This window comes from Saimiri boliviensis, chromosome 8 (genome assembly GCF_048565385.1).
Source record: "Saimiri boliviensis isolate mSaiBol1 chromosome 8, mSaiBol1.pri, whole genome shotgun sequence".
Taxonomy (NCBI): Eukaryota; Metazoa; Chordata; class Mammalia; order Primates; family Cebidae; genus Saimiri; species Saimiri boliviensis.
In genome coordinates this window covers 25,486,185-25,511,526 of record NC_133456.1, presented here as the reverse complement: position 1 = coordinate 25,511,526, position 25,342 = coordinate 25,486,185, and the positions used below count along the sequence as shown (strand labels likewise).

General features: G+C 54.6%; 2 protein-coding genes across 2 annotated transcripts; one reads left to right on the top strand and one right to left on the bottom strand.

The window, feature by feature from the left end:
* Window positions 1-204: 204 nt before the first annotated feature.
* On the top strand, window positions 205-16,214 carry CHST13 (carbohydrate sulfotransferase 13). Its single transcript, XM_003944127.4, has 3 exons — window positions 205-554; window positions 10,650-10,732; window positions 14,015-16,214. Exons 1-3 carry the CDS (start codon window positions 455-457, stop codon window positions 14,858-14,860), a joined length of 1,029 nt encoding a protein of 342 aa, XP_003944176.2. The 5' UTR covers window positions 205-454; the 3' UTR covers window positions 14,861-16,214.
* On the bottom strand, window positions 16,037-25,342 carry C8H3orf22 (chromosome 8 C3orf22 homolog). The gene is made up of 4 exons (XM_003944126.4): window positions 25,256-25,342; window positions 20,416-20,544; window positions 19,206-19,331; window positions 16,037-17,360 (listed from the first exon to the last, which is right to left on the bottom strand). Exons 2-4 carry the CDS (start codon window positions 20,502-20,504, stop codon window positions 17,150-17,152), a joined length of 426 nt encoding a protein of 141 aa, XP_003944175.2. The 5' UTR covers window positions 20,505-20,544; window positions 25,256-25,342; the 3' UTR covers window positions 16,037-17,149.

Genomic DNA, 25,342 nt, shown 5'->3' with positions numbered 1-25,342 from the left:
GCCCTTGGGCCCCTGGCACCTAAGGCAGCAAAAAGGCAAGGGGACACCTCGCAGAGGTGGGGGCCACGCCACAGCGACAATGCCTCTTGGCCTTGGGTGGATGACGGCATCCCTAGGGAAACCCTAGGGGGCGGGGCCTCGCGGCGAGGGGTTTCCCCAATCAGTCTCCACCCTCCAGCCCTAGACTTCGGCCCCAGTGGGGTGAGGGTGGGGGCACGAAAAGAGGACCGGCCTGCCGCCTCACTGTGGCCCGCCTCCTCAATCCCCAGGGAGTTGCAGGGGCTCGTAGGGGGCTGGGGTCCCGCCGCCGTGCTCCCCTGGCCTGCGCCGCGCGTCTTGGTAGGCGCTGTGGTGCCGGGGCCCAGCGGACTGGGGGCGGGTCCCGGGCCCTGGCACACTCACCCCCAGCCGGACGGACGCAGCGGACTGTCCTCTGCCGTGCGCCAGGCACAGTATGGGGAGGCGCTGCTGGCGGCGGCGCGGGCTGGCGGCCGCCTGTCTGGGCGCCACCCTCCTCCTGCTCCTGTGCGCCGCGCCCCGCACCCTGGGCCCAGGTGAGTGCTCGCCGGCCCCGCCGCGCACCCACAACGAAACCCCGCTCCTTGGGCTTCCCACCGCGGCCCGACCCCTCGACGGTGGCGGAGACACCTGCCATCTCCTTCCTAGCTGGGGATAGGGGTGGCGGGCAGGGGCGCTGGTGGGGCGCCGAAAGACGCCTCCCTCGAGCAAAGCCTCTTGCTCCTCCTCCGGAGTTATCGCCCCACTCCAGGAGTGGTGACTATTTGGGTCCCACAGCCGGTGCCTGGAGACCGGAATCAGTTGTCGGGGGTGGGGGTCATTTGGCCAATCCGGAAAGGCCGTCTCCCTTACCTTCGCCCCCTTCCCCTATGCCCCCGGCAGCCCCTGGACTTGAGTGTGCTAGGCCCGTGCGCGTAGGAGGGGAAACTTGGGCCACTCGGTCAGGTCCCTCGGTTGTCCTACTGTGCAGTGGGCGCCACTCCCTACTCCATCCTGAAATCCACACCGGGTAGAGCTTGGGGCTCCTGTGGAGGCAGGAATGGCCCAAGACTTGAGGATATCCCAGCTTGGGAAGGCCTCTGCCCATCCCCCCTGCCCCTCACACTGCCTCTGCCCCCTGCTCCCTGTGTGTCCAGACACAGCAGGCAAGACCTGGATGCCTCTTCAAGCCCATGGGATAGGGCTGGGGTCTTTCCAGCCCACCCTCTGCCCCCCTTCCATGAGCTGGCTAGTGGTGTGGAGCGGAGAGCCTCCTGGCAGTCTGGGGTGTAGACTCAGTGTCTGTGTCTGCCACAGCCTCTGTCCTCCCAGTCACTGAGTAGACAGATGTTTACCCAGTACTAAGACAGGGCAGGGCTTGGTGGCTACTGGCACCTCAGGGCTCAGCGTGGGATGTTAGAGAGACAACTAAGCGCCTGGGTCCTGGGGAGCATCTGCAAAGAAACATGCATCTTTGAGGGACTGCATGGAGTATCTGCATCCCCATGTCTCTGTGGGACACCTCTTTCCTGTCACCTATTCCACCCAGGTTTGAAGGATGAGAAACAGAGGTACTAGTCACCTTCTGGGCTTTGTTCCCTCTGACCTCCCTCCCTCTCCTGCAGAGCCTGGGAAGAGACAGCAGGTGTTAGGAGGTTGGCTCTGAACCTCCCTTCCTAGCCTTTGTGCAGGCTGGGCTCTCCAGCTGGCATGTCCTGCCCCTGGCCATGAGCTTCTCACCCAGCATCTCTTAGAATCTCTGCCTGCTTCTGTCAGGCTCTCTTGTGCCTATCCCATGGCCTGTTTCTAGCCATCACAGCTTTGTGAGTGACCTCGGGCCAGCAAGAGTTAATCAGACCAACCTGTCCAGCCTCTCCCACTGGCTTCTCTCCCTCCCAAGCCCCAAGCTGAAGCTTCGGCTGAGGCTGTGCGTGTGGGCCTGCAGGTGGCACTTTGGGAGGGCACCCAGCTGAGAGAAGCCTTTTCCTGCCAGGCTAGTCCTGCTGGAGGGGCATGCCCTGCCCATGGCATCTGGAAATGGCCTCACTAGGGCCTCCAGTGTCTCTGCAGCCATGCCTGGGTTGGAAGGGATGTGGTCTGTGGCCTGAGGTCTTCTGGCCTGGGGATGAGGGCTCCAGAACCCAGGAAGAATTTCAGCCCCTTCTGCGGGGAGGGCAGGCCCAGAACTGTCTCCTCCTTCTCGAAAGCAAGAGGTGCTGCCGTAAGTTTGGCAAGGGGCCACTGAAGGTTCTTGGCTCAGACCTGGGGCTCCTGCTGCCCCAGGGAGCTTAGAGATAGTCTACTAGGGAGAGGTCTGCGGCAGGCTCGTCACAGCCACAGCCTAAGCCCCAGGGCTCCACCACCAGCACTGGCCTAATGCCTAGACTAGAGTCCCAGGGAGAGGAGATTCCAGGAATGTGGAACAGCTGCGCAGAGCACGGCTGCCTTCAGCACCCCACCCTCAGCACCCCACCCTCAGGCCCAGGGCCCAGCAGCAGCTCCACTGTCATCCCTAGGTCTCTTGGGGCATGGTGGCCATGCTTCCCGTGGCTGGCACACCATGGACCACAGACCTGTTGGTTGTCTGCTCATGCCAAGCGTATGTCTAGGTGCTGGGAGACAGTCGGGAACAAAACTTACCCATACCCCGGCCTCAAGGAACTTACATTTTTAATATGAAAGCCCAAGGTCTCGGCTCTATATCTTCTGCCTCTGAGACACCGGCGAGAGCGATGTTGTCTCCAGGCTCCCTCCCCCATTCCACTCCCACAGCCGCGGGGCTGAGCCCCTGTCCCAGTGTTTGGAGTCACAGGTGTTCCTCTTGGAGCCAGGCGAGGCTCTGCATCCCGTTCCAGCCCCTGCTCACCCTCAGGGAGTCGACGAAGCTGAAACTTTGGACTACCCGATGGCACACAACGGCAGCCTCGGCGAGGACAAACCCAACCCAACTCAGACTCCCTTGTGCCTGTGGCTGAAAAGGCCAGGTGCCTCTGCCTCAGACTGGCATAGATCTCGGGTTTCAGATCACACCTCCAGCTGTAGTTTGGCTTTTCTCTGCCATAGCCTCATTCTCAGCTGCACCAGCTCAGCAAACCCAGCCCAAAGCTAGAGACGGCTCATTTGCCACGGGTTCTAGCCCAAGTCCCAAGGAGGCGTCCATTGGCCTGGACTGGGTCTCACGTGCCCATCCCTGAGCCAATCAGGTGGCAGGAAGGGCTGGAGGCTCTGATTGGACAGGCCTGGGCCACATGCCTCTCCCAGCAGGTGGAGATGGAGGGTAGCCTATCAGAACCACCTGGGCTGAATGCCTGGGAGGCTTCCTCCTCTAGTGGGTTCGCAATGGGACGGGGAGCGGCTGCTGGGGCCAAATAGGTAGACGTTCCCCATGCTGCTGTCCACGTTCAGGTACTGCTGGAGTGTCGAGAGCTCAGAAGACCTCCAGAGAGTACAGTGAGACGAGACAAGCTGGCAGTGGGCAGCTCTGCAGAACAGGAATTGGCAATCCCATTTTGCAGAGGAGAAAAGATCAAGAGAAAGGAAGTTACTTGCTCAAGCCAGGAAGTATGGTGCCAGGATTTAAATCCCAGTTGAAACCCCAAATCCTTTTTCTTGCCATTCTACAAAGCTGGGGCATTGGTGTTGGGCTTTGAAGGCTGCATAGGAGTTTACTAGGTAGGAAAATAAGGAGAGGAATCTGTAAGCAGAGGGAATGGTACAGACAAAAGCATGGAGGAGTGAAATGCCTGGGGTGTGAAGCAATGTGCTGTGGGTGGAGCTCTGGGTCCTTGAGAGAGAGTGGTGGGATGGGAGGCAGGAAGATACCCTAAGTTGGGCTTCAGTCATGAATAGCCTTGAATGACATGCTAGGGGTTGGAGTGTTCTTCCTATGACTGTCAGAGGGCATCAGTCTTTAAATAAATAGTCACTGGCACTGGCAGGGTACAGAAAAGCAAAAAGTCCCCTTCCTTGTAGAACTAACCTTCCAGAGGGGTCAACTTACACAGAAAGCAAAAGATTTCAGCAGCAAAGCACCCTGGAGGGACTGGGTGGGAACCAGGGTTTGCTGTGAGGTATGAGAAACCCTGTGGGTTTAGAGATCACCAAGGTGGGGTGAGGAGAAATAAGAGACAGGCGAGGCATCTTCCTCCAGTCTTGGTAATTGTCTCAGGGAAAGCCCTGAGACCTAGCCAGGGCTGGCTGTGGGCAGGGTAGGTAAAAGTGGGAGTCCAGAGGGTTCTGGAGGCAGAGCCAACAGGACTGCCCAGCAAGGATCTGGGCGGATCGGGGTTCCATTCCAGATAGCCTGAGGAGTTCAGCAAATGGAGTTTGAACTAAACACACAGGGAGAGCTCTAGTTCCCTCTCCCTAAACAGCAGAATTGCTTCCTATAATACTTGAAAAGGCCTTGTCCAATGTGTCCCTCCCTTGGGCCTGATTCCCAGAAGGAATATCCCTGACTCTGAGACATGCAGGTGACCCCAGAAAGCCCCTGGGGGAAGGAATGGGCAGGGCAGAGACCCTCAGAGGCCTCTTGGGAGCCCATGCCTACTGGCAGGAGCTTGCTGGGGCCTGGCTGTCCTGCTTGTCTGCTCTTGCAACACTGTGACCCAATGGAACTTATTAACCAGAAGCCGGGTGTCATCATGTCTGCTCGCTGGACTGCAGAGTCTCCAAACAGCATCCCCCCACATGATGTCTATGCCCTCACCCTGCCCAGGGCGCAAGCCCTGCCTTGGCTGAGGTGGACGTACGGCAGGTGGTGGGCATGCAGAGGATGATGGCCATGCTTCTGCTGCAGGTTTCTAGTGCAGTGTTTCACCCAGTATCATGATTGGCAGAAGAGGCCTTGCGAAATGATGTGTGCAGGTGTCCTGTGTGTGGCAATCACATGACCTTGAGCAGCTCTCTCCGCTCTCCCTCCCTGGGCTGGCATTTCCTCATGGGTCAGTGAAATGGGGCCCACTGGCCTGCAGGTGCCATGAGGAGGGACAGGTGTCATGGTCAGGATGAGGGGGGACACAGAGTCAGGGCAGCATGGGTATCAAGGGTGCAGATGCTGACATCAGTGGCCTACATTCAAATTCTGTTTTAAGGAAGCTGTGAGTCCTCTCAAGTTTCTTTGCCTCCATTTCCCCATCTGTCAAGTGGGATAATTACGGTTTCTACCTGAGAGGGGCAGGCATGTCAGTGTGCACTAAGCACCCAGCACTGTGCTGAGCCTGCACCCCCCACCATGCTGCCTCCTTCTGTCTCCTCCTCCTCTTTCTCCCAGCCTCAGCCCTGTCATCCATCACTGTGTCCCTGTCTCTGTCACTGTTTTTGGCACTCCCCCCTCCCCTGTCCCCATTGCTCCTTCCCTCCCATCGTCCTTTCCTTCTCTCCCCTGTCTCCCTAACCTCCTGCTGGTTTGGTTTCCTTTTTCTAAGCATCACCATGTGGCTTTCCCTGTGCTGCTCTGAGCAGGGACCCTCCTGGGCTACGCTGCCTGGCTCTCCCTGGCCTGTCTGCTTCACTGTCCCCTTGGCAGAGGGTGGCAGGGGGCCTGTGACCTAGAGCTCAGTGGAGGGGCTGGGGGACACAGGATACAGGCAAAGGGGTTTGGAATGATGGGGATGGAGCCGGGGGATCTCCCAGTGTAGCCCTGTTTGGAGCCAGCCCCCAGCTGCCCAAGTCAGGGTTGGACCCAGGGATCCTCAAGACACCCTCCTTCTGACTTCCCGTGTCCATCTGTCCCCTCTGTGGCAGCTCTGCAGCTGCAGAGCCCAGGCTCCTCGGGCTGCGTGGCAGGCAGGGTGGGGCTGGGCGGAGGCGGTCCAGCCCTGTAATCACTGGCCACAGCTATTCTGGGCCTCTCTCTGGTGCCTGTTCCCTTTTCCCTTCTACCCTCTAGCCCCTGGGGTCTGTCATGGTACCCACTTTCCTACAGGCTGTGGTCTGGCCAGGAAATGAGAGGCCTTATGCAAGGGCTAGCATTTCAGGAAGGCTAGGAGCCTCCGAGTAGCAGGGCCCTGGGGCGGAGACAGGCCTGGGTCTGCTCCTGTCACTGCGACTGCCCCTCCTCCCCCTGCCCACAGACCTGGGCTGCTGAGCACCAGCTCTTCCTCAGTCCCCAGCCACAGCCTCCAGGAAAGGGACATGTCTTAATCTGCAAGATGGCGAGAAGGGCTGTCCTCCTCTCACCAGGCACCCTGCCCTGTCCTACTTTGCCTGGTGTGGTGCCAGCGGAGCTCCCATGGCTGCTGCTACATTCAGGCCAGCAGCAGTGGCCAGACCCAGCCTGGGCCTCCCCACACCTGCGTAACCAGCCAACATTGCTGTCCTGTCCTGTCAGCTGCTTTTCTGATGACAGTGTCGTTCCTAGGACACGTCTGGCAGTTCAGATCCCTAACTCAATCTGGAGACTGAAGGGCAAATGCTGGGCCGGTCAGTGGCCATAAGACACAGGCAGCCCTGAGCCTCCCAGGGCCTCAGCGTCCTCTGCATGGCCTGGTCACTGGAGTCTGGCCCTTGTTCCTGGGCCTTACAGGGCATGGCCTGGGGCGCCGAGGGGGCCTGCGGCAGGCAGGGGGTGGCAGGGACCCTGGACGGTGGGCTTCGGGTACATGCAGCAGGGTTCTGGAGGCCAGTGCAAGGCCCGTCCAGATGCCATCTATTCCTCCCACGAAGCTCCGTTCATTCAACACAGACCATGTTCTGCCTGCCGGGCACTGCACCGGCACAGCCAGTCTCAAAGCATGCTCCCAGAGCAGCAGCCGCAGCCTCACCTGGAGCTGCTAGAAATGCAGAGTCTCGGGCACCACTCCCGACCTACTGGAGCAGAAACTCCAGGGGTGGGGCTGGGGACTCTGAGTTCCATGGGCCCCACACACACTGAAGTTTGAGAACCACTGCTCTAGGTCAGTTTGCCAACAGACCAGTTCCTCAGATTTCCCAGGTTTACTCATGTGCCAGAAGTTTGTTTCAAAGAAAGTTACTGAATCTTTTCAGTGAATATATTCTTCTTAGCGACATTTATAGACTCTTCATTTTGTTGAAAGTCAAGGGTCACAGAAATATTTATCTTTCTTTTCTCACATGTTCCTGAATTCTTGAACATATTCTTGTGAATATTCAATGTTCTTATGAACTCTTATGAACATATTAAGACAGCCTTCACATAAATGGAATTGTATCTTAGGTGGTCTTTTGTGTCTGGCTTCTTTCACTTAACATACGTTTACAAGGTTCAGCCATAAGAAAGCATAAGTCAGTTCTTCATTCCTTTTATGGCCAGTTAATAGCCCATGTTATGGATACACCACATTTTTGTTATCCATTCATCAGCTGATGGATTCGGGTTGTTTCTATTTTGGGGCTATCATGAATAACACTGATGCACGTTTTTGTGTGCACAAGTTTTCAGTTCTAGGAATATACTTAGAGGAACTGCTGGATTGTATGGTAATTCTAAGCTTAGCTTTAAGAAATCACCAAACTGTTTTCCCTCATGGATGCCCACTTTACATCCCCACCAGGGATATGTGAGGGCTTCAACCTCTTCACAGCCTTGTTATTTACTGGCTCTAAATAACCATCCTCCTGGTGTTGATTTGCATTTCGCTAATGGTTAGCGATGCTGTGCACCTTTTCTTGTGTTTATTGGCTGTGTGTGTATCTTTGGAGAAATGTCTGTTCAGATTCTTTGCCCATTTTAAAAATTGGTTTGTCTTTTGTTGTTCTGTTGTAAGAGTTCTCCATACATTGTGGGTACTAGTTCCTTATCAGAGAGATAATTTGCAAATATTTTCTCCCAGCTGTGGGTCACCATTTCACCTTCTTGATAGTGTGCTTTGAAGCACAAATGTTTTTAATATTGATGTAGTTCAATTTATCTATTTTTTTAAATGTTGCTTTGTGCTTTTGGTGTCATATCTAATAAACCATCATCTACTCTAAGGTCATGAAGATTTATGACAGTGTTTTCACTTAAGAGTTTCATAGTTTTAACTTCAATGTTTAGGGCTATGATCCATTTTGAGTTAGTTTTTGTATGTGGTGTGAAAAAGGGGTACAAATTCATTCTTTTGCGTGTGAATATCCAGTTGTTTCAGCACCATTTATTGAAGACTGTCCTTTCCCCACTGAATTGTCTTGGAACCCTCATCAAAAATCAATTTACCATAAATGTAAGGGTTTGTTTCTGAACTTTCAATGCTATGTCATTCATCTATGTGTCTCTCCTAGCCTGCACCACACAGTCTTGATTATTGTAGCTGTATAGTAAAGTTGTGGAATCAGGAAATGTGAATTCTCTAACTTTATTCTTTTTCAAGATTGTTTTGGATATTCTGAATCCTTTCAATTTCCATATGAATTTAAAGATCAGCTGTCAATTTTGGCAGAAAAAGGCAGCTGAGATTTTGGTAGGAATTACAAAGAATCTGTAGATGACTTTGGGGAGTACTGCCTTCTTCACAACGTTAAGTATTCCAATCCATGAACCTGCAATGACTTTCCATTCATTTAGGTCTTTAATTTCTTTCAATGATATCTTACAGTTTTCAGTGTACAGGTCTTATACTTCCTTTGTTATCAATGTCTTCTTTATTGCTTTATTATTTTTAATGTTGATTATTCACTGCTAGTGTACAGAAATATAATTGACTTTTGTATATTAATCTTATATTCTGCAACCTTGCTGAACCCCCTTATTAGCTTTAATGGTTTATGAATTCTTTAGGGTTTTCTATATATACAGGGTTATGCCATTTATGAATAGACATAGTTTTACTTCTTAATTTCCAACCTGGATGCCTTTTATTTATTTTTCCTGCCCAATTACCCTGGCTAAAACCTCCAGTACAAATTCATAGAAGTGGAAAAAGCAGGCACTCATGCCTTGCTCCTGATCTTAGGGAGAAAGCTTCCAGTCTTTCACTATTAAGTTATCTGAGAGCTTTTTGTTGATGCCCTTTATCAGTTTGGCAAAGTTTCCATCTATTCTTAATCTGTTTAGTGTGTTTTGTCATGAAGAAAGGTATTAGATTTTGTCTAATGCTTTTTCTGAATCTACTGATGAGTGTGTGGGATGTTTTCTTGATTATATCAACATAGAGTATTACATTGATTGATCTGCATATATTTAGCCAATCTTGTATTCCTGGGATCCATCCTACTTGGTCGTGGTGTATAAGCTTTTCCATAGGATGTTATTTTGGGTTTGCCCGTATTTTTTGAGAACTTTGCACTTACATTCCTAAGGGGCATGGCTCTGCAGTTCCTTTTTCTTGTGATGCCTTTGTCTGGTTTCGGATCTAGATAATACTGGCCTCATAAAATGAGTTGGGAAGTGTTCTCTTCTGTTTTTTGGAAGACTTTATGAAAGATTGGTGTTAATTTTCTAAACATTTAGTAAAATTTACCAGGGAAGCCATCCGATCCTGGGCTTTTCTTTGTGGGAATTTTTTTTATTACTATTCGACCTCTTTACTTGTTATGGGTCTGTTGAGATTTTATATTTCTTCTTGAGTCAATTTCAGGAATTTCTGTCTTTCTAGGAATCTATTTCCTATATGTTTTCTCATTTGTTGGGCTACAATTGTTCATAGTTCTCTTATAATCCTTTCTTGTTTCTTTAACATCAGTAGTAATATTCCCTCTTTCTTTCCTGTTTTAGTAATTTGAGTCTATTTGCTTCTTGATCAGCCTAGCTAAAGGCTTGCCAGTTTTTGTGATCTCTTCAAAAATAGCCTTAAACCTTATTAGTTTATTAATATACATAATAATATTCATGCAAAATGCGATCCAGAAGCATATGATCATATATTACTGAGAACATATTAATATTAATTGACTGTGTTTGAAATGGTATTCCTTAAAACACATTTTGAGTAAAATAATAAACTTAAAGGTAAATGAATTTTTACTTCAAATAGTTCTAGGAAAACTAAGGAGTGCAGCAAGGAACGGACAGACAGCATCCCTGTCCTCAGCCAGGAGACAGGAAGACAGCATTCCTGTCCCCAGTCAGGACACAGACAGACACCATGGTTGTCCTCAGCCAGAAAGACAGACAGACAGCATCCCTCTCCTCATCTGGAGATGGCTAAACCTGCTTCTGTGTGAAGCAGCATATTCCCTGATGGGGAAGCACTGAGGCCACAGGCATCCACAGTTGGTCACCCAGCCTAGCAATGTGGCACTGAGAGCCTGAAGCCCACTGTGCCATCTCCACTGCTGCCTGAACCTTTCTGGCTGCCCATATGCAGGATTTGGGGGTGCTAGGCAGCCAGCCAGCCTGGTGAGCCCCACAGGGGTGGGGCATGAAGCCAGGGTAGATGGCAGTAGGTGAGTTTGGGTGATCTGGCCTTTTCTAGAGGGTTGGTGGGCTGGGTACCACCTTCCCACTTGTCCCCTCTTGCCTGGCACCCTCCAACTTTGGAGGGTAGGACATGGGGCCAGGAATGACACAAGACACTACCCTGGTGTAATTCTGTCCTATTAGGACCCCCTGCTATCTCCTACTCCACCAAGCCCCTAGGAGGTAAGCAGGACCTGGGAAGGGAACTGAGTGCCAGGCATGGGTCAAATGTGCCTAGATGGGTTGGCCAAGTCCCCAGGTCTATGCAAGTCCCTCTGATGTGGTGGCGAAACCTTTCTCCTTATGCCCACAGCATTTGGAAACAGAGCCCTGGGCTCCAGCTGGCTTAGTGGGGAGAGGAGAAGCCCCCTGCAGAAGCTCTATGACCTGGACCAGGTAGGTGGACAGACCCCTGACCCAGGCATGCCCCCTCCATCCCAGCCAGGAGCCTGACAGCAACAGCGCAGATCTGCTGGCATGAAACTGGACCCCACACTGGGGCATGGAAGGGCATCCTCCTCAAACCCAGGCTTTGTCAGAGAGCAGTGACAAGGGCAAATCTTGGGGGTAAGGTGAGAGATCTGGGGTCTCCACCCACCTATCTTCCCATCCGTCAATAATCTGAGGCCAGGCACAGTTCTTCATGTTGGAGATAAAAAAAAGTCAAAACAGAACCTGTTCCTGCCCTCAGGGAGTTCAGTCTAGTGGGACCCCAAATCTCAGTGTGCGCTGCAGTGGGGTGGAATGCAGGGAACCCCACCCCTGGTGTGATTCTCAAGCAGATGGACCAGGCAGCTCGCTGGCCCACAGACCCAACTTTAGCTAGGGGCCTGCAGGGACCACACAGAACCCCAAACACACACATACAACTATACACCACTACTAAGAACCCCACACTCTGTCTCTCTCACTCTCTCGCTCTCTCTCTCTCTCTCTCTCTCACACACACACACACACAGAGAGAGAGAGAGAGAGAGAGAGAGAGAGAGAGTACTTATTTGGACAGCATACATTGAGCACCTACTGCATGCAGGCTGTGGTCAGGATGCTGTGATCCAGCAGCAAGCAGGTCGGCCAGGTCCCTCCCCTGGTGGAGCCACCAGTCCAGCAGGCGAATGATACTTAACCACCCACACTAATACTTAACTAATTCTGCTCTAAAGGGGAGTATGAGGTGCAAAAAGAGCTCTCCTGAGAGGGTCCTAGTTTAGATGGGGGAGGGGAGACCCTCTCTAAAGAACGCACATTGGAGCTGAGGCTGAAGAGCAAGAGTCAACAGGCAGACAGGAGGGAGGGAAGAGGGAACAGCTGCGCCAAGGCCTTGCAGGGAGCGGAGGACAGGAGAGGGTGCGCCAGGGTAGCCTGGAGCAGAGGGCAGCCCGCAGGCCCTCAGGTGTGCGCACCACACATACACCACCTACCGAAGATGTGCACCACATGCATGCACCAGACATGCACCAGCACACACACCACACACCCTACACACACCATACACACAAAACACACAATGTACAACACACATACACACTTCATACACATACAACACACACACTTCATACCTATCACAACATAAAAAACACCACACACACACTACATGCACACCATACACACCCTACACATAAATGCCACCCACTCCCATACACCACAAACACACCACCCACACAACACACACTACACACACACATACACCACACACACCACAAACACCACACACCATACACACACATCACACACACCAGACACCCACCCAAACATCCCACACACCAGACATCCGCACAAACACCACACACCAAACACCACACAACACACACACAACATGCACACCTCACACACTGCAGGTGTCCACCACACACACCACACACACACCACACACCACACACACACCACCTACCAAAGATGTGCACATGTATGCACCACACATGCACCAACACACACACCACATACCCCACATACACCATACACACACACTTCATACACATACAACACACATACCACACACCAGACACATGTACCACACACACCACACACACATGCTACACACGCACACCACATGCCTCACTGGGACATCATGCCCCACAGGCACACACCACATGCATGCGCCACACACGCATTCCCACTCCTCTGGCGTCACACCCTCCCAAGCAGGCCCTGGCTCTAATGTCCCTCCAAAGGCTGCTTTGGCCTCCTCTGAAATGGAAACACTCTGAAGCCTTTTTTCTGAACTGAGAACTCACATACCATACAATTCACTCTTCCAAACTATACAATTGGTTTTCAGTATTTCTACAAGGTTTTGCAACCATCACCACTATCTAATTTCCAAACATTTTGATCACCCTCAAAAGAAGCTCAGTGTCTATCAGCAGTCCCCCACAGTTTACTCCAGTTCTAGTTCAATCTCTCTGGATGTGACTGCTCTAGGGACCTCACTAAGTGGGACTGTTCAGCACTCGTCCTTTTGTGACTGTCCTATTTGCTTCGCATAACGTCCTCCAGGTCAACCCATGTGGCGGTTTGTGACAGCACACCACATTCCTTTTCATGGCTGAGTCATATTCCATTGCATGGATGGCCGCATACATGTGCCCACTCAGCAGTGCACACTTAGGCTTTCTGGGTAATGTGAATACTGCTGCTATGAACTTCATGTGCGAGTTTTTGCATATGTTTTTAGTTCTCTTGAGACTATGCCTAGGAGCGGAATTGCTGAGTCACATGTTTACTGGTTTTGAGGAACTGCCAAACTGTTTTCCACAGCAACTGCATCCCTTTACATTACCACCAGCAAAGTGTGAAGGCGCCACTTTCTCCACATCCTCACCAATTCATTAATGTCTTTTAAATTATATCCTGAAAGCGCTTAATGTAATTTTAAGAAGTTAAAACTCTTTTATGAACTCTTAACACAAAAAATACAGGTAGAGGTGTTCATCTTGGAGATAAGAACCCCGCGTGAAACAGGAGGGATCTGAAGAGAGGGGAGCTGGAAGCCTGGAGGCGCTGGCTGGGTCTCTGCATGGCTGAGGCTACGGGGGTCCAGACCTAATTTGGAGAGCGGTGAGGCGGCTGGCCTACAGCTGGTGCTAGATTAAAGCCAGTTGGTGTTCCTTCTCAGAGGAGGGCCAGGCTCAGAAGGGGCAAGCTTCCTGCCTCGCCGCTGAGATGGGAATTTGCTGGGGGAAGAAAAGGCATGTGAGGGTGCAAAGGAGAGTGCCGATTCATAGGTAAAGAATCGGCCCATTTATTAATGAGGCGACGCAGCCCGACAGCCCGCAAGCGGCTGCAGTTTTCAGCTGGGTGTGGAATTAAACAGCGCTGCTTCTTGTGCAGCCTCCTGCTTTTAGTAAATAGAGAGGAGGCCATGTGTGCCCGTACTCACACAGAGTGCACTCTGATGCCACAATTCCTACCACTCCTCCTCTCAGCGCCCCACAGCATACCCAGCACGTTCTTCTCCCTGCCTCAGCATGGTGAGAATCCGTTTCTCCCAAATCCAGGCCCAGGATAGATGTCCGGGCCCCAAGCCACACAGGGATCAGTGGCAGCCCTGGGGTGTCAATCTGTGCCCGGCCCAGCTCCTGCCCCCAATTCCGGAGCACAGGCCGTCAGGGCAGCACCAGAGTCAAGGAGCCCGGCTGCCCTGACGCGTCCCCTTGTCCCGTCCCCTGTCGCCCGCAGGACCCACTCGCGGCCCTGGCCGAGGTGCACCGGCAGCGGCGCGACCTGCTGAGCAGCGCCTGTAGCCGCCACACGCGCCGGCAGCGCCTGCTGCAGCCCGAGGACCTGCGGCACGTGCTGGTGGACGACACGCATGGCCTGCTCTACTGCTACGTGCCCAAGGTGGCCTGCACCAACTGGAAGCGCGTGCTGCTGGCGCTGAGCGGCAAAGCCCGCGGCGACCCGCGCGCCATCCCCGCACACGAGGCGCACGCGCCCGGCCGCCTGCCCTCGCTGGCCGACTTCAGCCCCGCCGAGATCAACCGCCGCCTGCGCGCCTACCTGACCTTCCTGTTCGTGCGGGAGCCCTTCGAGCGCCTGGCGTCCGCCTACCGCAACAAGCTCGCGCGCCCCTACAGCGCCGACTTCCAGAGGCGCTACGGCGCACGCATCGTGCAGCGCCTGCGGCCGCGCGCGCTCCCCGTCGCCCGGGCCCGCGGCCACGACGTGCGCTTCGCCGAGTTCTTGGCCTACCTGCTGGACCCGCGCACGCGGCGCGAAGAGCCCTTCAATGAGCACTGGGAGCGCGCGCATGCGCTCTGCCACCCGTGCCGCCTCCGCTATGACGTAGTCGGCAAGTTCGAGACACTGGCGGAGGACGCGGCCTTCGTGCTGGCCCTGGCGGGTGCGCCCGACCTGAGCTTCCCCGCGCCGCCGCGGCCACGGTCGGCCACTGCCTCCCAAGACCTGGCAGCCCGCCTCTTCCGGGACATCAGCCCCTTTTACCAGCGGCGCCTCTTCGACCTCTACAAGATGGACTTCCTGCTCTTCAACTACTCTGCTCCCTCCTATCTGCGGCTGCACTAGAGGTCCGGGAGGCCCTGTGGCCACGCGAGGCAAATGCCTTTCCAGCAAGACCCCGGAGAATGCAGATGCTGCCGGCCCCAGGACCCCTCTTCAAGAGCTACTGCATGCACTCACCGACCTACAAATCCTGTCCTGGGTCAGGGAGGGGAGACAGTACACCCCAGGGGATGGGGACAGGAGTGCATAGAGCAGCAGCACCCACAGTAGCACAAAGTGGAAACAACCCAGACATTCACCCGAAAGAGAGTGGACACATCATGAAATGAGAAACGTGAAAAATGAAGGAAATACAGTGGTAGCATCATCATCACATGACTTTTAGCAACTTGCTGTGAAGGGGAAAAAGTTAGATGGAGTTTGATACAATCTTACATAATTGAAAAAATCAATGTGTTATTTCATGATAAAACTTTTTTTTTTTTTTTGAGACGGGGTCTCACTCTGTCACTCAGGCTGGAGTGCAGTGGTGTGATCCCGGCTTACTGCAACTTCCGCCTCCTGGGTTCAAGCTATTCTCCTGCCTCACCCTCCTGAGTAGCTGGGATCACAGGCGTGCACCACCATGCTCAGCTAATTTTTTTATTTTTAGTAGAGATGGGGTTTCACCATGTTGCCTAGGCTGGTCTCGAACTCCTGGGCTCAAGTGATCCACCTGCTCTCAGCCTCCCAAAGTGCTGGGATTACAGGCATAAGTCACCAAAAGTGTGGCCAAGATATAATGTTTTTGGAGCCGGGAGAAAGATGTGGTGACCTGACCAGCAGGGGAGCAGGGACTCAGGGTCGGGTGAAGTGGGAGAAGGAGCTCCCAGCAGGAATAAGGGTGGGTCTCGTGTCCCTAGTTACGCTGCGTGGTAGACACAAGTTGATGTATTTGCTTATATCAAACACTGCATAGCTTTAACCCCCAGAGACAACCTCCTGGAGGCTTATACAGTCCAAATGAAGATCAGCCTGGCTCGCACCCCCACAGGAGGGGACCCCAGAGGTCTCTGCTTCCTGCAGGTCTGTGGGTGCTGCTGGAAGCTGTACTCTACCCCCAGGCAGACGCTGTAAGTCCTCAGGCTTCACCTGGGGAGGGAGCCTGGAGTCTTGGCTGGGGCGGCACAGGGCGGCCCGTCACCCTTCCCCAAGCATCACAGATCTGACTCCAGGGTCTGCTGCTTGCAGGCTGGGAACCCATCCCGTCCTGCCCCTACAGCCTGGGAAGCCAGCCCCCTTCAATTTTTCATCATAAGGGTCCTCACTCCACTTCCTTTCTGGGACAATAAAGCCACTTGCCCACCCCACTTAGTGGGGTCCCCCTCCCCACTCCAGGGAGAGGGCTACGATTAGTGTCCTGATTTTATTTACCCTCCCAAGGACTCCAAGGTGACTTTCTAGCCCCTTTCTTTGTGGAACACAGGGGGGGACCCTTAAATCTTCAGCAGGCACCTCGCCACCCAGTGCTGCTGTCTTGCTTTCCAAGGCCTCCAGTAGCCACACCACACTCCTTACATTACGGATGTTGTAATACAGGAATACAGCATCAGGCTCAGGGATGACAACCCACAAAAATGGTGTGCCTCGCTCTGGGTCCTGTCCCCAGGTTCCCCGTTCTCCTCCTCAAAGGTAATGATTGCTGTCTGCTCCACATAACACACATACATACACACACCCCCGCCACACACAACACACAACCCATACGCACACTCACAACACACACACACACACACACCGTTTTTAGTACACACAAGATGGCAGCATATCAGACATACTCTTCTGATGTGCTTTTTAACAAATATTGTAATAGACCTGTAGATCATTCAGAGCAGTCTGTAAAGTGCTGCCTCTACATTTGAATGGCTGCCTAAGATTTCCAGGAGCAGCTGTATCATTTAGCAGCTTCCTATCAGTGTGGAGGAAACAGTTTAGCTGCTTTCCAATCCTTCGCTGTTTCTAGCAGTACTGGAGTGAGCAGCGTTTACTTACCTGTGTGAGTGTACATTTGGGATAAAGTCCTAGAAGAGACATTCATACTCTTTTAAATCCTCACACCAACCCTGCAAGATTCAACATTATTACAACAATTTTAGAGATGAGAAAATGAAGGCTCAGAGAGGCAACGTGATCATCCCAGCTGGAAGTCGGGTGGGACTCCGCACAGTTTATCAGCTTGGCATAGCTCCTTGGGGGACCACAAAGCACTCCCGGTCTGTGAAGGCTGACCCTTTCACTCGGGTCTCTGCGGCCGCTGCCCAGAGCCTGTCAAGGAGTAGGTGGCCAGTAAGGAGGCCACACAAAGCCCAGGCTCTAGGAGTGGCCCCTGGATGGCCCTGCCGCCTCTCTGGTTGTAGGGGAGGCAGCCTCAGTGTCAAGGGTGGACAGCAGGAAGGCGAGTTGTCTGGGGAAGCGGTGGCTCAGCAACTTGAGTTCCCAAAGGCTACACAGTGGAGGTGGCGGTGAAGCTGGCAGTGGTGCCGGGCTGGAGCCAGACGTTGATGTAAAACCTGGAGCCTCGAGCCTAGGGAAGCCACACACAGCCACATGTGGTCTTTAGGAGCCCTGCTGGCTGCAGCCATTACAGCCTAGAGAAGTCAGCCAGGGCCACATCTGGGAGGGCCCCAGCAGGATCTGCTCCCAACCAGGCTTGGCCTGGCCCCTTCCACATAGAGCCTTTGCCACCTGGTGTCCCAGGAAGCCATGGTAGCACCCCACACTCACCTACCGCCACAGGCAGGCTCCTCCAGCCACCGGATATCCAAGCCAGAATCTAGGAGTCCCCCAGTGCCTTCTGAGCTCCTGTCTCGTAAGTGGCTGGGGACGTGTTCCCAAGCCCTGCCCATCCACTAAGTGAGCTTCATTTTCAGCCCCTGCCAGAGGCGTACCTCTCTGCCATGCCAACATGACTGTGAGGCCACCCTCTCTCTTCCACCTCCCCCTTCCAGCCCATCCCCCAGCAGCTACATGTAGGACCCAGCATGCCACCACAGGCTTGACTGTCTCCACAGTTACCTCACAGGATGGGGTGGGAAATCTCCTTTCTGCCTGCTCCTTACTGTTTTGCTGCCATTTGACAGAAGCTGACACCCACAGCCCCCTCCCTAGCTCCTGTACTCATGGACCTGGCTGTAGGGATGTGGAAACCCACCACTGCCCATCTCTCAGCCCGGGCATGGGATCAACTCCCCACTGTGGCAGGGCCTTGGGGGCCGCTCTGTCCCTGGTCAATTTTCTCTCCCCAGCCTCACCTCTGCCCACTGCCACCTTCAGCTTCCCAACAGCAGAGTTCAGCCCCAGGCCTCTGCTCTGACCCCACAGCTGCCCCTAACTCTAAGCCACTCCATTTTGCATGGGTAGAATCTGAGACCAGGAACATCTGAGCTCTGAGAGCCCAGACCTGGCAGCTAAGCCCATTGCTTCAGCTCGGAGCTGTGGGGCAAAATCCTGGGGATCTGGTGCTCCTGCAACCAAAGTGCGGGGAGTCAGGCCCCGCAAAGGCCAGGGCTGTGTGTGGCCTGGGTGTGCGTGCATCTGTCTGTCTGTCCCTCCAGGCGTCTGTTCAGGGATGGAGTGTGCATCCTCATGGCTGGCCAGAGTTGACATGCAGTGTATCAAATGATGGGCATGGAAAAGTCAACCCAGACCCACCCTGGCCCTGAGGTCCCCCTGACATTAACTGGAGTGGATGAGGGACCAAGGTATCAGTGGGCCAGGGCATTCAGGAGGCTGGTGGAGGAAGCCCTTCAGTGCCATACAGCTGTTCCCCGTGCAGTGCATGACTGAGGAGCTGCCGGGTCCGAGGCTTGCTTTGTTTCTCCACATCTGTTGAGGAGGGAGTAGGTGTGCCTGAGGGTCTGCTTTTCTGTGGCTGGATCTTTCCAAGGGTGTCCAGGGTTTACTTGAGTGCCCCATGCTTGGGGTGATAAGAGCGCCTGAGAGTTCGTGCTGCAGTCAGCTGAGGACCCGCCCAGGGCCTCCACCCTTGGAATACAGCATTAGCCAGCACAGTGCAGCCACACTAAGTGCAGAAGCGCCCAGCTCCTTCCCTTGCTGCTCTTCCATGCGGAGGACCTGGCTAAGCTCCTGCTGCAGAGGACAGTTTCCCCACCAGCCGTGCAACTAAGCCTGCCCCCAGTGGCCTAGGCCCTGCCCAGGGAAGGTCCTATAGGCCCTTGCCTGGAAGCTGCCTGGCTGTGGGAACAGTCATCAGGCTTTAGCGTCCCCCTTCTCTGCCTCAGTTTCCTCAGCTTTAAAGTGGCACATGCTGGGAGGATGATGTGAACTTCTGCATGCAAAATTGGGGGAAGGAAGGCCAGGCAGCATGCACAGGGCCAGCGGGGGTGGTAGCCTCAGGGCAGGAACTTACCCTCGGACTGGGATGGACCTCGTTGGCACCAACCTCTTCTGCAGGGGCAGCTGCACCGTATTGGAATTGTCTGTGACCTTCCAGGGTTGCAGGGGCTCAGGGTCGGGCTCTGTCAGCAACGAGAACCTGCGACAGCACTTGGAGTGTCAACGTGGCCACCAGCCACCAGCCTCCTGAAGTGGCTGTCACTCATCTGGAACTTTCCATCTGCCAAGCACAGTTCTAAGTGCTTCACAAATAATTAGCCCATATGTCAACTCACGTGCGTGCTATGAGGCAGGTGTTGCCCACATTTTACAGACATGAAAACTGAGGCACAGAAGTTGCACAGCCAAGAGGTGGAAGCTAAGCTGCAGCCAGCTCGAGAGTCTTGTTATGGCCACAGTAGCCAAAAGGGCTGGTCCAGAGCATCCAGGCCCCTGGGTGCTGGCCTCCCCTGGTTTCAACCTGAGGCCACTCTGTATGGTGTTTACCTGCCACCTGGGCCTCACAGGACGGTGTCTATGGTGGGGGATAGAATGGGGTGCAAGGCTATATAGCTACAGTCTTCTGGGGCAAGGACAGGCTCGATGCTCAGCCGGCCTGGCATAGAGGCACAGCATGGAGCTCATGGTCCCTACCACCCTCAAGCATGGATGCCCAGGTGGTTCTCCGTGGTCCTTGTGGGCAGCCCTGCCAAGCATCCAGGGCCACCGCTGGGCACACAGCACGTTTCTGGGGTGGGGAGTGAGCATGGAGTGAGCAGCTTGAGGTTGCAGGGTGCCAAGCTCAGCTCCAGTGCCAGGCGCTGCTGGCTGTCCTACAGGTGGGAGGCCAGCTGCCCCTGGGCCCCCTCAGGCTGCCCATTATCCCATCTGAATCCTAGTCCCAGGAGCTCACAAACAATGGTGCCCAGCACACCAATTCCAACACAGCTCAAGAGGGGCAGGCATCTGTCGCCATGCTCCCTGGGTGACATGGGGAAGCTGGCCTGGGCTCTGGGATGACCAAGTGGGACCTGAGCCCACCTAGAGGCCCCTCGGCTTAGGCTATGTTGGGAGCAACGAAGGCAGACCCTAGACTATCAGCCAGGCAAGGGCTGCTAAGGGGTTCCCTGTGGACAAGAAACCCCCTCCGAGCTGCAGCCCCATAGAACACATCTGCGTTCCCAGGATGCTGGGGTGACCTGGGGGAGGCAGGGCTTGGCTCTAGAGGTGTGAGCATCCCGCACCTGTACGGAAACTTCTTGGCAAAATTCTCCTGGGCCTGGATCCTCCACTTCTTACTCAGGTGAGACTTCTGGCGGGCCCTGGAGTCCATCACCGAGCGGGTTAAGCTGTGGCGCACCTCTTGGCCATGGCTGAAAGACAGGAGGGGACATCAGAGGGGCAGGGGTGGTGGCGGGCAGAAAGCAGAGTGACAGAGCCGCCCAGTGGGGCGGGGGGGTGCCTGCAGGCCTCCAAATGCCGGCATCACTGCCCTGTGCATGCACCGCTCTGTACCATTTTCTCCTGTGTGTAGCTTCCTGTGACCACCATAATCAAGGTCCTCACCAGACACCCTCCCCAAGGCTCTCTCACACTAACTCCTCCACAGCCACGCCTGCCCACAGCCGGGTCCCCAACCCTGGCAGCCACTGATCTGTCCTCCATCATGGGGAGCATGTGACTTCAGGAGTGCTATGCAGAGGAACTGCACATGAGGCATCTTTCTGAGACCAGCTGCTTCTCATCCTGCTTTTCTCCAGATCTTCTCCAACTTCACCCGCAGTCTGTCCCTCCTGCTACTGAGTGCCATTCCAGGGCACGGTTGGGCAGCTGCTCGGGCCTCCCGCTTGGGGCACTTACAAAGCCACTATTACTATTCAGATGCAAGTTTCTGCCTGAAAGTATCTTCATTTCTCTGAGATATATTGCTGGGGTCATGTGGTAAGTCCATTTCTAGTTTTTTGTTTTGAGACAGGGTCTTCATCTGCCACCTGGGCTGGAGTGCAGGGGTGTAATCATGGCTCACTGCTGCCTCAACCTCCTGGGCTCAACTGATCCTCCCACCTCAGCCTCCTGAGGAGCTGGGACTACAGGCGTGTGCTACCATGCCCCACTAATTTTTTTTTTTAATTTTGTTGAAATGGGGGTCTCACTATATTGCCCAGGCTGTACATACATTTTAAAGTACCCCAGATGAGCAGAGTTAGGTGACCATTGAGACTAGTGGAGAGTAAGGCCTGACCCCTGGTATCCTTCATGGCAGCATGCCACCCATTCCTTCTCACTGGTATGTCTTCATATAGCCACCTCAGCCAGCACACCACCACACAGGCCCCTGAAGCACGTTGTGACAATGCCGGCTGCCTACAGTTCCCTGGGTGCCGCATTTGGTCCTCTGAGCTGACAGCTGAAGCCCTGGTCTGGGAGGAGGGCTGATTCCTGGTCTGGGCAGCTGGGTCTTTGTGGCACAGCCAGGTGGTGGTCTTTCTCCGGGACCAGCACCGTCCAGTAGAACTTTCTGAGATGAGGGAAATGCCCTGGGTCCATGCTGTCTGAGATAGCAGCTGCTGGCTACATGCGCCTATCAGCTGAGCATGACTGAGGGACGGGGTAGTTCCCAGTTGTATTTAATTCTAGTAACTGTGAACAGCTAGCTGCATGTGGCCAGTGCCTACTGCGCTGGACAGCACAGCCGTAGCCACTTGGAGGAAGGCTGCTGCTTCCCCAGGTGTGACTCCAGCAACGAGCTTGGCGGCTGCGCCTCGCCAGAACCCTAGGCCTGAGTGGTTCCTGTCCTCTCTCAGGAAGCCCAGCACTTCGGTCAAGGTGACGCCTGATGCACGGTTCCTTGGCTGCTGGGGTTTCTCAACCAGGCTTGCTGTGCCAAAACCCCATGTTTACAAGACAGAGGAGGCATCACCCCCGCCAGAGCAGCCAGCCTGTGAAAAGAAGAAATAGGCAGCCTTTGGGGGCCATCACCCTGTGGGGCCAGGACAGTACAGTTGCAGGAGAGATGACACGGTGCAAGTCTGACTCTGCTCCAGCATGGTGGGTGCTCTACTGCAGGGCCAACCAGGTGCTCCAACCCCTGGGCCACAGATCAGTGCCAGTGGGCTGTTAGGGACTGGGCTGCACAGCAGGAGGTGGGTGGCGGGGGAGTGAGCATTATTGCCTGAGCTCCTCCTCCTGTCAGATCAGTGGCAGCATTAGATTCTCATAGGAGCACAGATCCGATTGTGAACTGAGCGTGTATGGTATCTAGGCTTCGTGCTCCTTATGAGAATCTAACTAATCCTCGATGATCTGAGGTGGAACAGTTTCATCCCTAAATCCACCACTCCCCACCATGGTGTCCATGGAAAAATTGTCTCCATGAATCCCTGGTGCCCAAAAGGTTGGGGCCCATTGCTCTAGAGCCACCCCCTGGCCTCACAGACCCTCTAACACCCTTGCCAGCCACCCACTGCCTCCCTGCTCGATAACCCTGCCCCTCCAGCACTGTGCCAGCTTTGTCTCCACAGGCTTCCCTAGCCCCACTGTCCTCTGGTAGGCCTTTTGATGGACAGGGCCATGCAGTGCACCTTGCAGGGGCTGGGGTGTGGCCCCTAGGAATGTCTGCCTTCTCCCACATCCAGCAGGCAGCATCAGGACAGCCCAGCTCACAGGCCTGCCAGCCCCTCCACACCACACTCTGCCCCATCCTACCCGGTGCTCCATGGAAGGCCCTCAGCTCAGAGGACTGTGTGCTGCTTTGGTGGGGATGCCTCAGGAGCGGGGAGACTGCGAGCTGGCAAGGACCTGGCTTCAGCCTGAGATTTGCAGCAGATGCTGTCAGGGGCCCATGCATAGCCCCTCCGCCCTCACCTCCACACCTGGAGGCCTGGCCTTCGACTCCTTCAGCTGCAGAAACGCACTAGGCCATGTGCAGAGACTGGGAGCAGCCCCTCACCAATGAGGGCAGGGAGTGGGATAAATAACCCAGCTTCCTCGCCTCTCTGTGGAGGTAGCTGGGAGCTGTGCTCTGCATAGTCACCCATAGCAGCCTGTCGGGGCAGGCTGAGCTGCAGCTATGGTGAGGGTACACCCCAGAGTGCATCCTCCCCTTCCCTCCCCACATTCCACTTTCCTCTCGGTGCCTCCGGGGTGCAACTTCCAAGTCCAGCTCTGCATTCGCACCTGTCCAGGGTCTGCTTGGGGACCGCACATCTACACACCCATGTCAGCAATCGCTGCAAACGCCCCAGCCCAAGAGGACTCAGGCTGAGAAGGCAGCCGCTAAACAGGTCTCCCACCTCGCCTCACTGCCGTTCCCCCCCACACACTGACACACACACTCTCACAGACACATGTACACTTACACACACCCCCACACATTCACATACACACTCACACTCATACACAGACTCACCCCCACACACAGCCCCCACACAGACTCACACACACACATGCAGACTCACACACAGACACAGATACTCAGACACACTCATACACAAATTTACACACACAAACACACTCATACACAGACTCACACATTCACACACATATTCACACACACACAGACTCACACTTGCACACACACTCTTATAGACTCACACTCAGACCTGCCCTCACACACACCCACACACACAGACAGGGAGCCATCTGGGCGTGGCTGGCCTCTCCCCCTCATCACTCTGCCCACAGCCACTCTGTCCCCATCCATGGCTACCTGACCTGGGAGCTCCTCGCTACCTTGGTCCAAGGCAGAGACTGCCTCCGCCAGCCCCGAATGCAGCTCACTTCCTTTCCCAATTCAAAGCAGCTGGTGTGGGTTACCACCACACCTGGCATGATTCCAAATTGATGATGCCTGGAGAGGAGCCCCCAGGGAACATGGGTAGCCCATCCCAAATCTGGGATTCTGGAGTTCTCCAAAAGCCGGTGGGCTCAGGCAAGCCTGTTCGGCAGTGAACCTGTAACGGATGAATGGATGGATGCTGCTCATCCATCCGTCTGAGGGTGGAGTGTGAGGCTGCCTGCTGCCAAGTGTGGATTGGCTCAAGGCCTTAGGCGGGAGGCTGCAAACTGTACACTGAACACAGGCCCCCGGGACCATGGCCTTGGTGGCATGGGAGACCAGCCTGTCTGTGGGCCAGAACATACTCCTTACCCACTACCTCTGCACCCATCTCTGACTCTGGAAGATCAGCCATCCAGAGGGCATTTGCTCTGAAATACTGGGGTATTTGCCCAGAAATACTGCCAGTCCTGCTCACGACCTGTCCTGGGCCCTGACTTGCCTACCAGCCTAGTACAGACTGCAGCTCTCTACACCAGTGCTGGCTAAAGGGGGTCTTGGTGGTCCCCGCCTCTGCAGTCCTAGCTCTTCTGAGGACTCTGGGATCCCTTCGCTGGGCCTAAGCACACAGACCTGCAGCCACAGCTTGGGCCAGGCCCAGCTCAGCCCCTTCCTGTCAGGTGCACGTGGGCAAGTCACCTCCAGCCTAGGCTCAACCCTGAGGAGTCGGGGCAGGGGGAAGCCTGGGCCAGTTCTGGCAGCAGGGTCACAGCAGGAGGCTGCAGAATGGTGCCTGTGGCCTCTGCTAAGCGTCTGCTACATTCTATGCATAACCTCACTTCATTTTTTCTACCTGATGGAGAACATACTATGCTCACCCCCATAACTCAGATGAGGAAACTGGGGCTCCAGAAAGTTAACTGATTTGCCTGCATTCACACAGTGAGTGGGGGAAGAGGTGGGGTTCGGGATGGGTGGTCTGTGCTGTTTCTGCTGGGCCACATGGCCTCAGACAGTCCTGGACCAGAGCAGCAGCATTACCACAGGAACTGAGGGATCAACGGAGGCAGGGGCAGCCCTCAGGCCCACCCCACACCCTCCCACCTGACCCCTAGGTCATGGGGATAAACCCCTATAAGCTGACTGCTGATTCTGCCCCCCAGGGGCAGGGCTGCTGCAGAGTCCAGAGCTGCCCTCTGCCATCATGATCCTGTCCCAGCCTCTTCTCCACCACCCTGTTGCTGCTACCCAAGTCCCTAACTGACTTGAGACTGTCCTTTCCAGCCACGCAGGCTGTCAGCACTCACCAGGCAGCCGCCTTGAATCCTGGCAGTGATGATGATCAGACGTTATTGGAGACCCTGGAACTGCTCCTGCTCAGCAAGATGTTGGTG

What these genes read in the sequence shown, in the direction of transcription:
- CHST13 (XM_003944127.4), top strand. Translation starts at nt 455, where the DNA reads ATGGGGAGGCGCTGCTGGCGGCGGCGCGGGCTGGCGGCCGCCTGTCTG. An exon ending in GCCCCGCACCCTGGGCCCAG is followed by an intron (nt 555 to 10,649) that starts GTGAGTGCTCGC and finishes TTATGCCCACAG; the next exon opens with CATTTGGAAACAGAGCCCTG. An exon ending in AGCTCTATGACCTGGACCAG is followed by an intron (nt 10,733 to 14,014) that starts GTAGGTGGACAG and finishes TGTCGCCCGCAG; the next exon opens with GACCCACTCGCGGCCCTGGC.
- C8H3orf22 (XM_003944126.4), bottom strand. Translation starts at nt 20,504, where the DNA reads ATGGACTCCAGGGCCCGCCAGAAGTCTCACCTGAGTAAGAAGTGGAGG. An exon ending in GCCAAGAAGTTTCCGTACAG is followed by an intron (nt 19,332 to 20,415) that starts GTGCGGGATGCT and finishes GTGCTGTCGCAG; the next exon opens with GTTCTCGTTGCTGACAGAGC. An exon ending in AGGTCCATCCCAGTCCGAGG is followed by an intron (nt 17,361 to 19,205) that starts GTAAGTTCCTGC and finishes TGGCTTCCCTAG; the next exon opens with GCTCGAGGCTCCAGGTTTTA.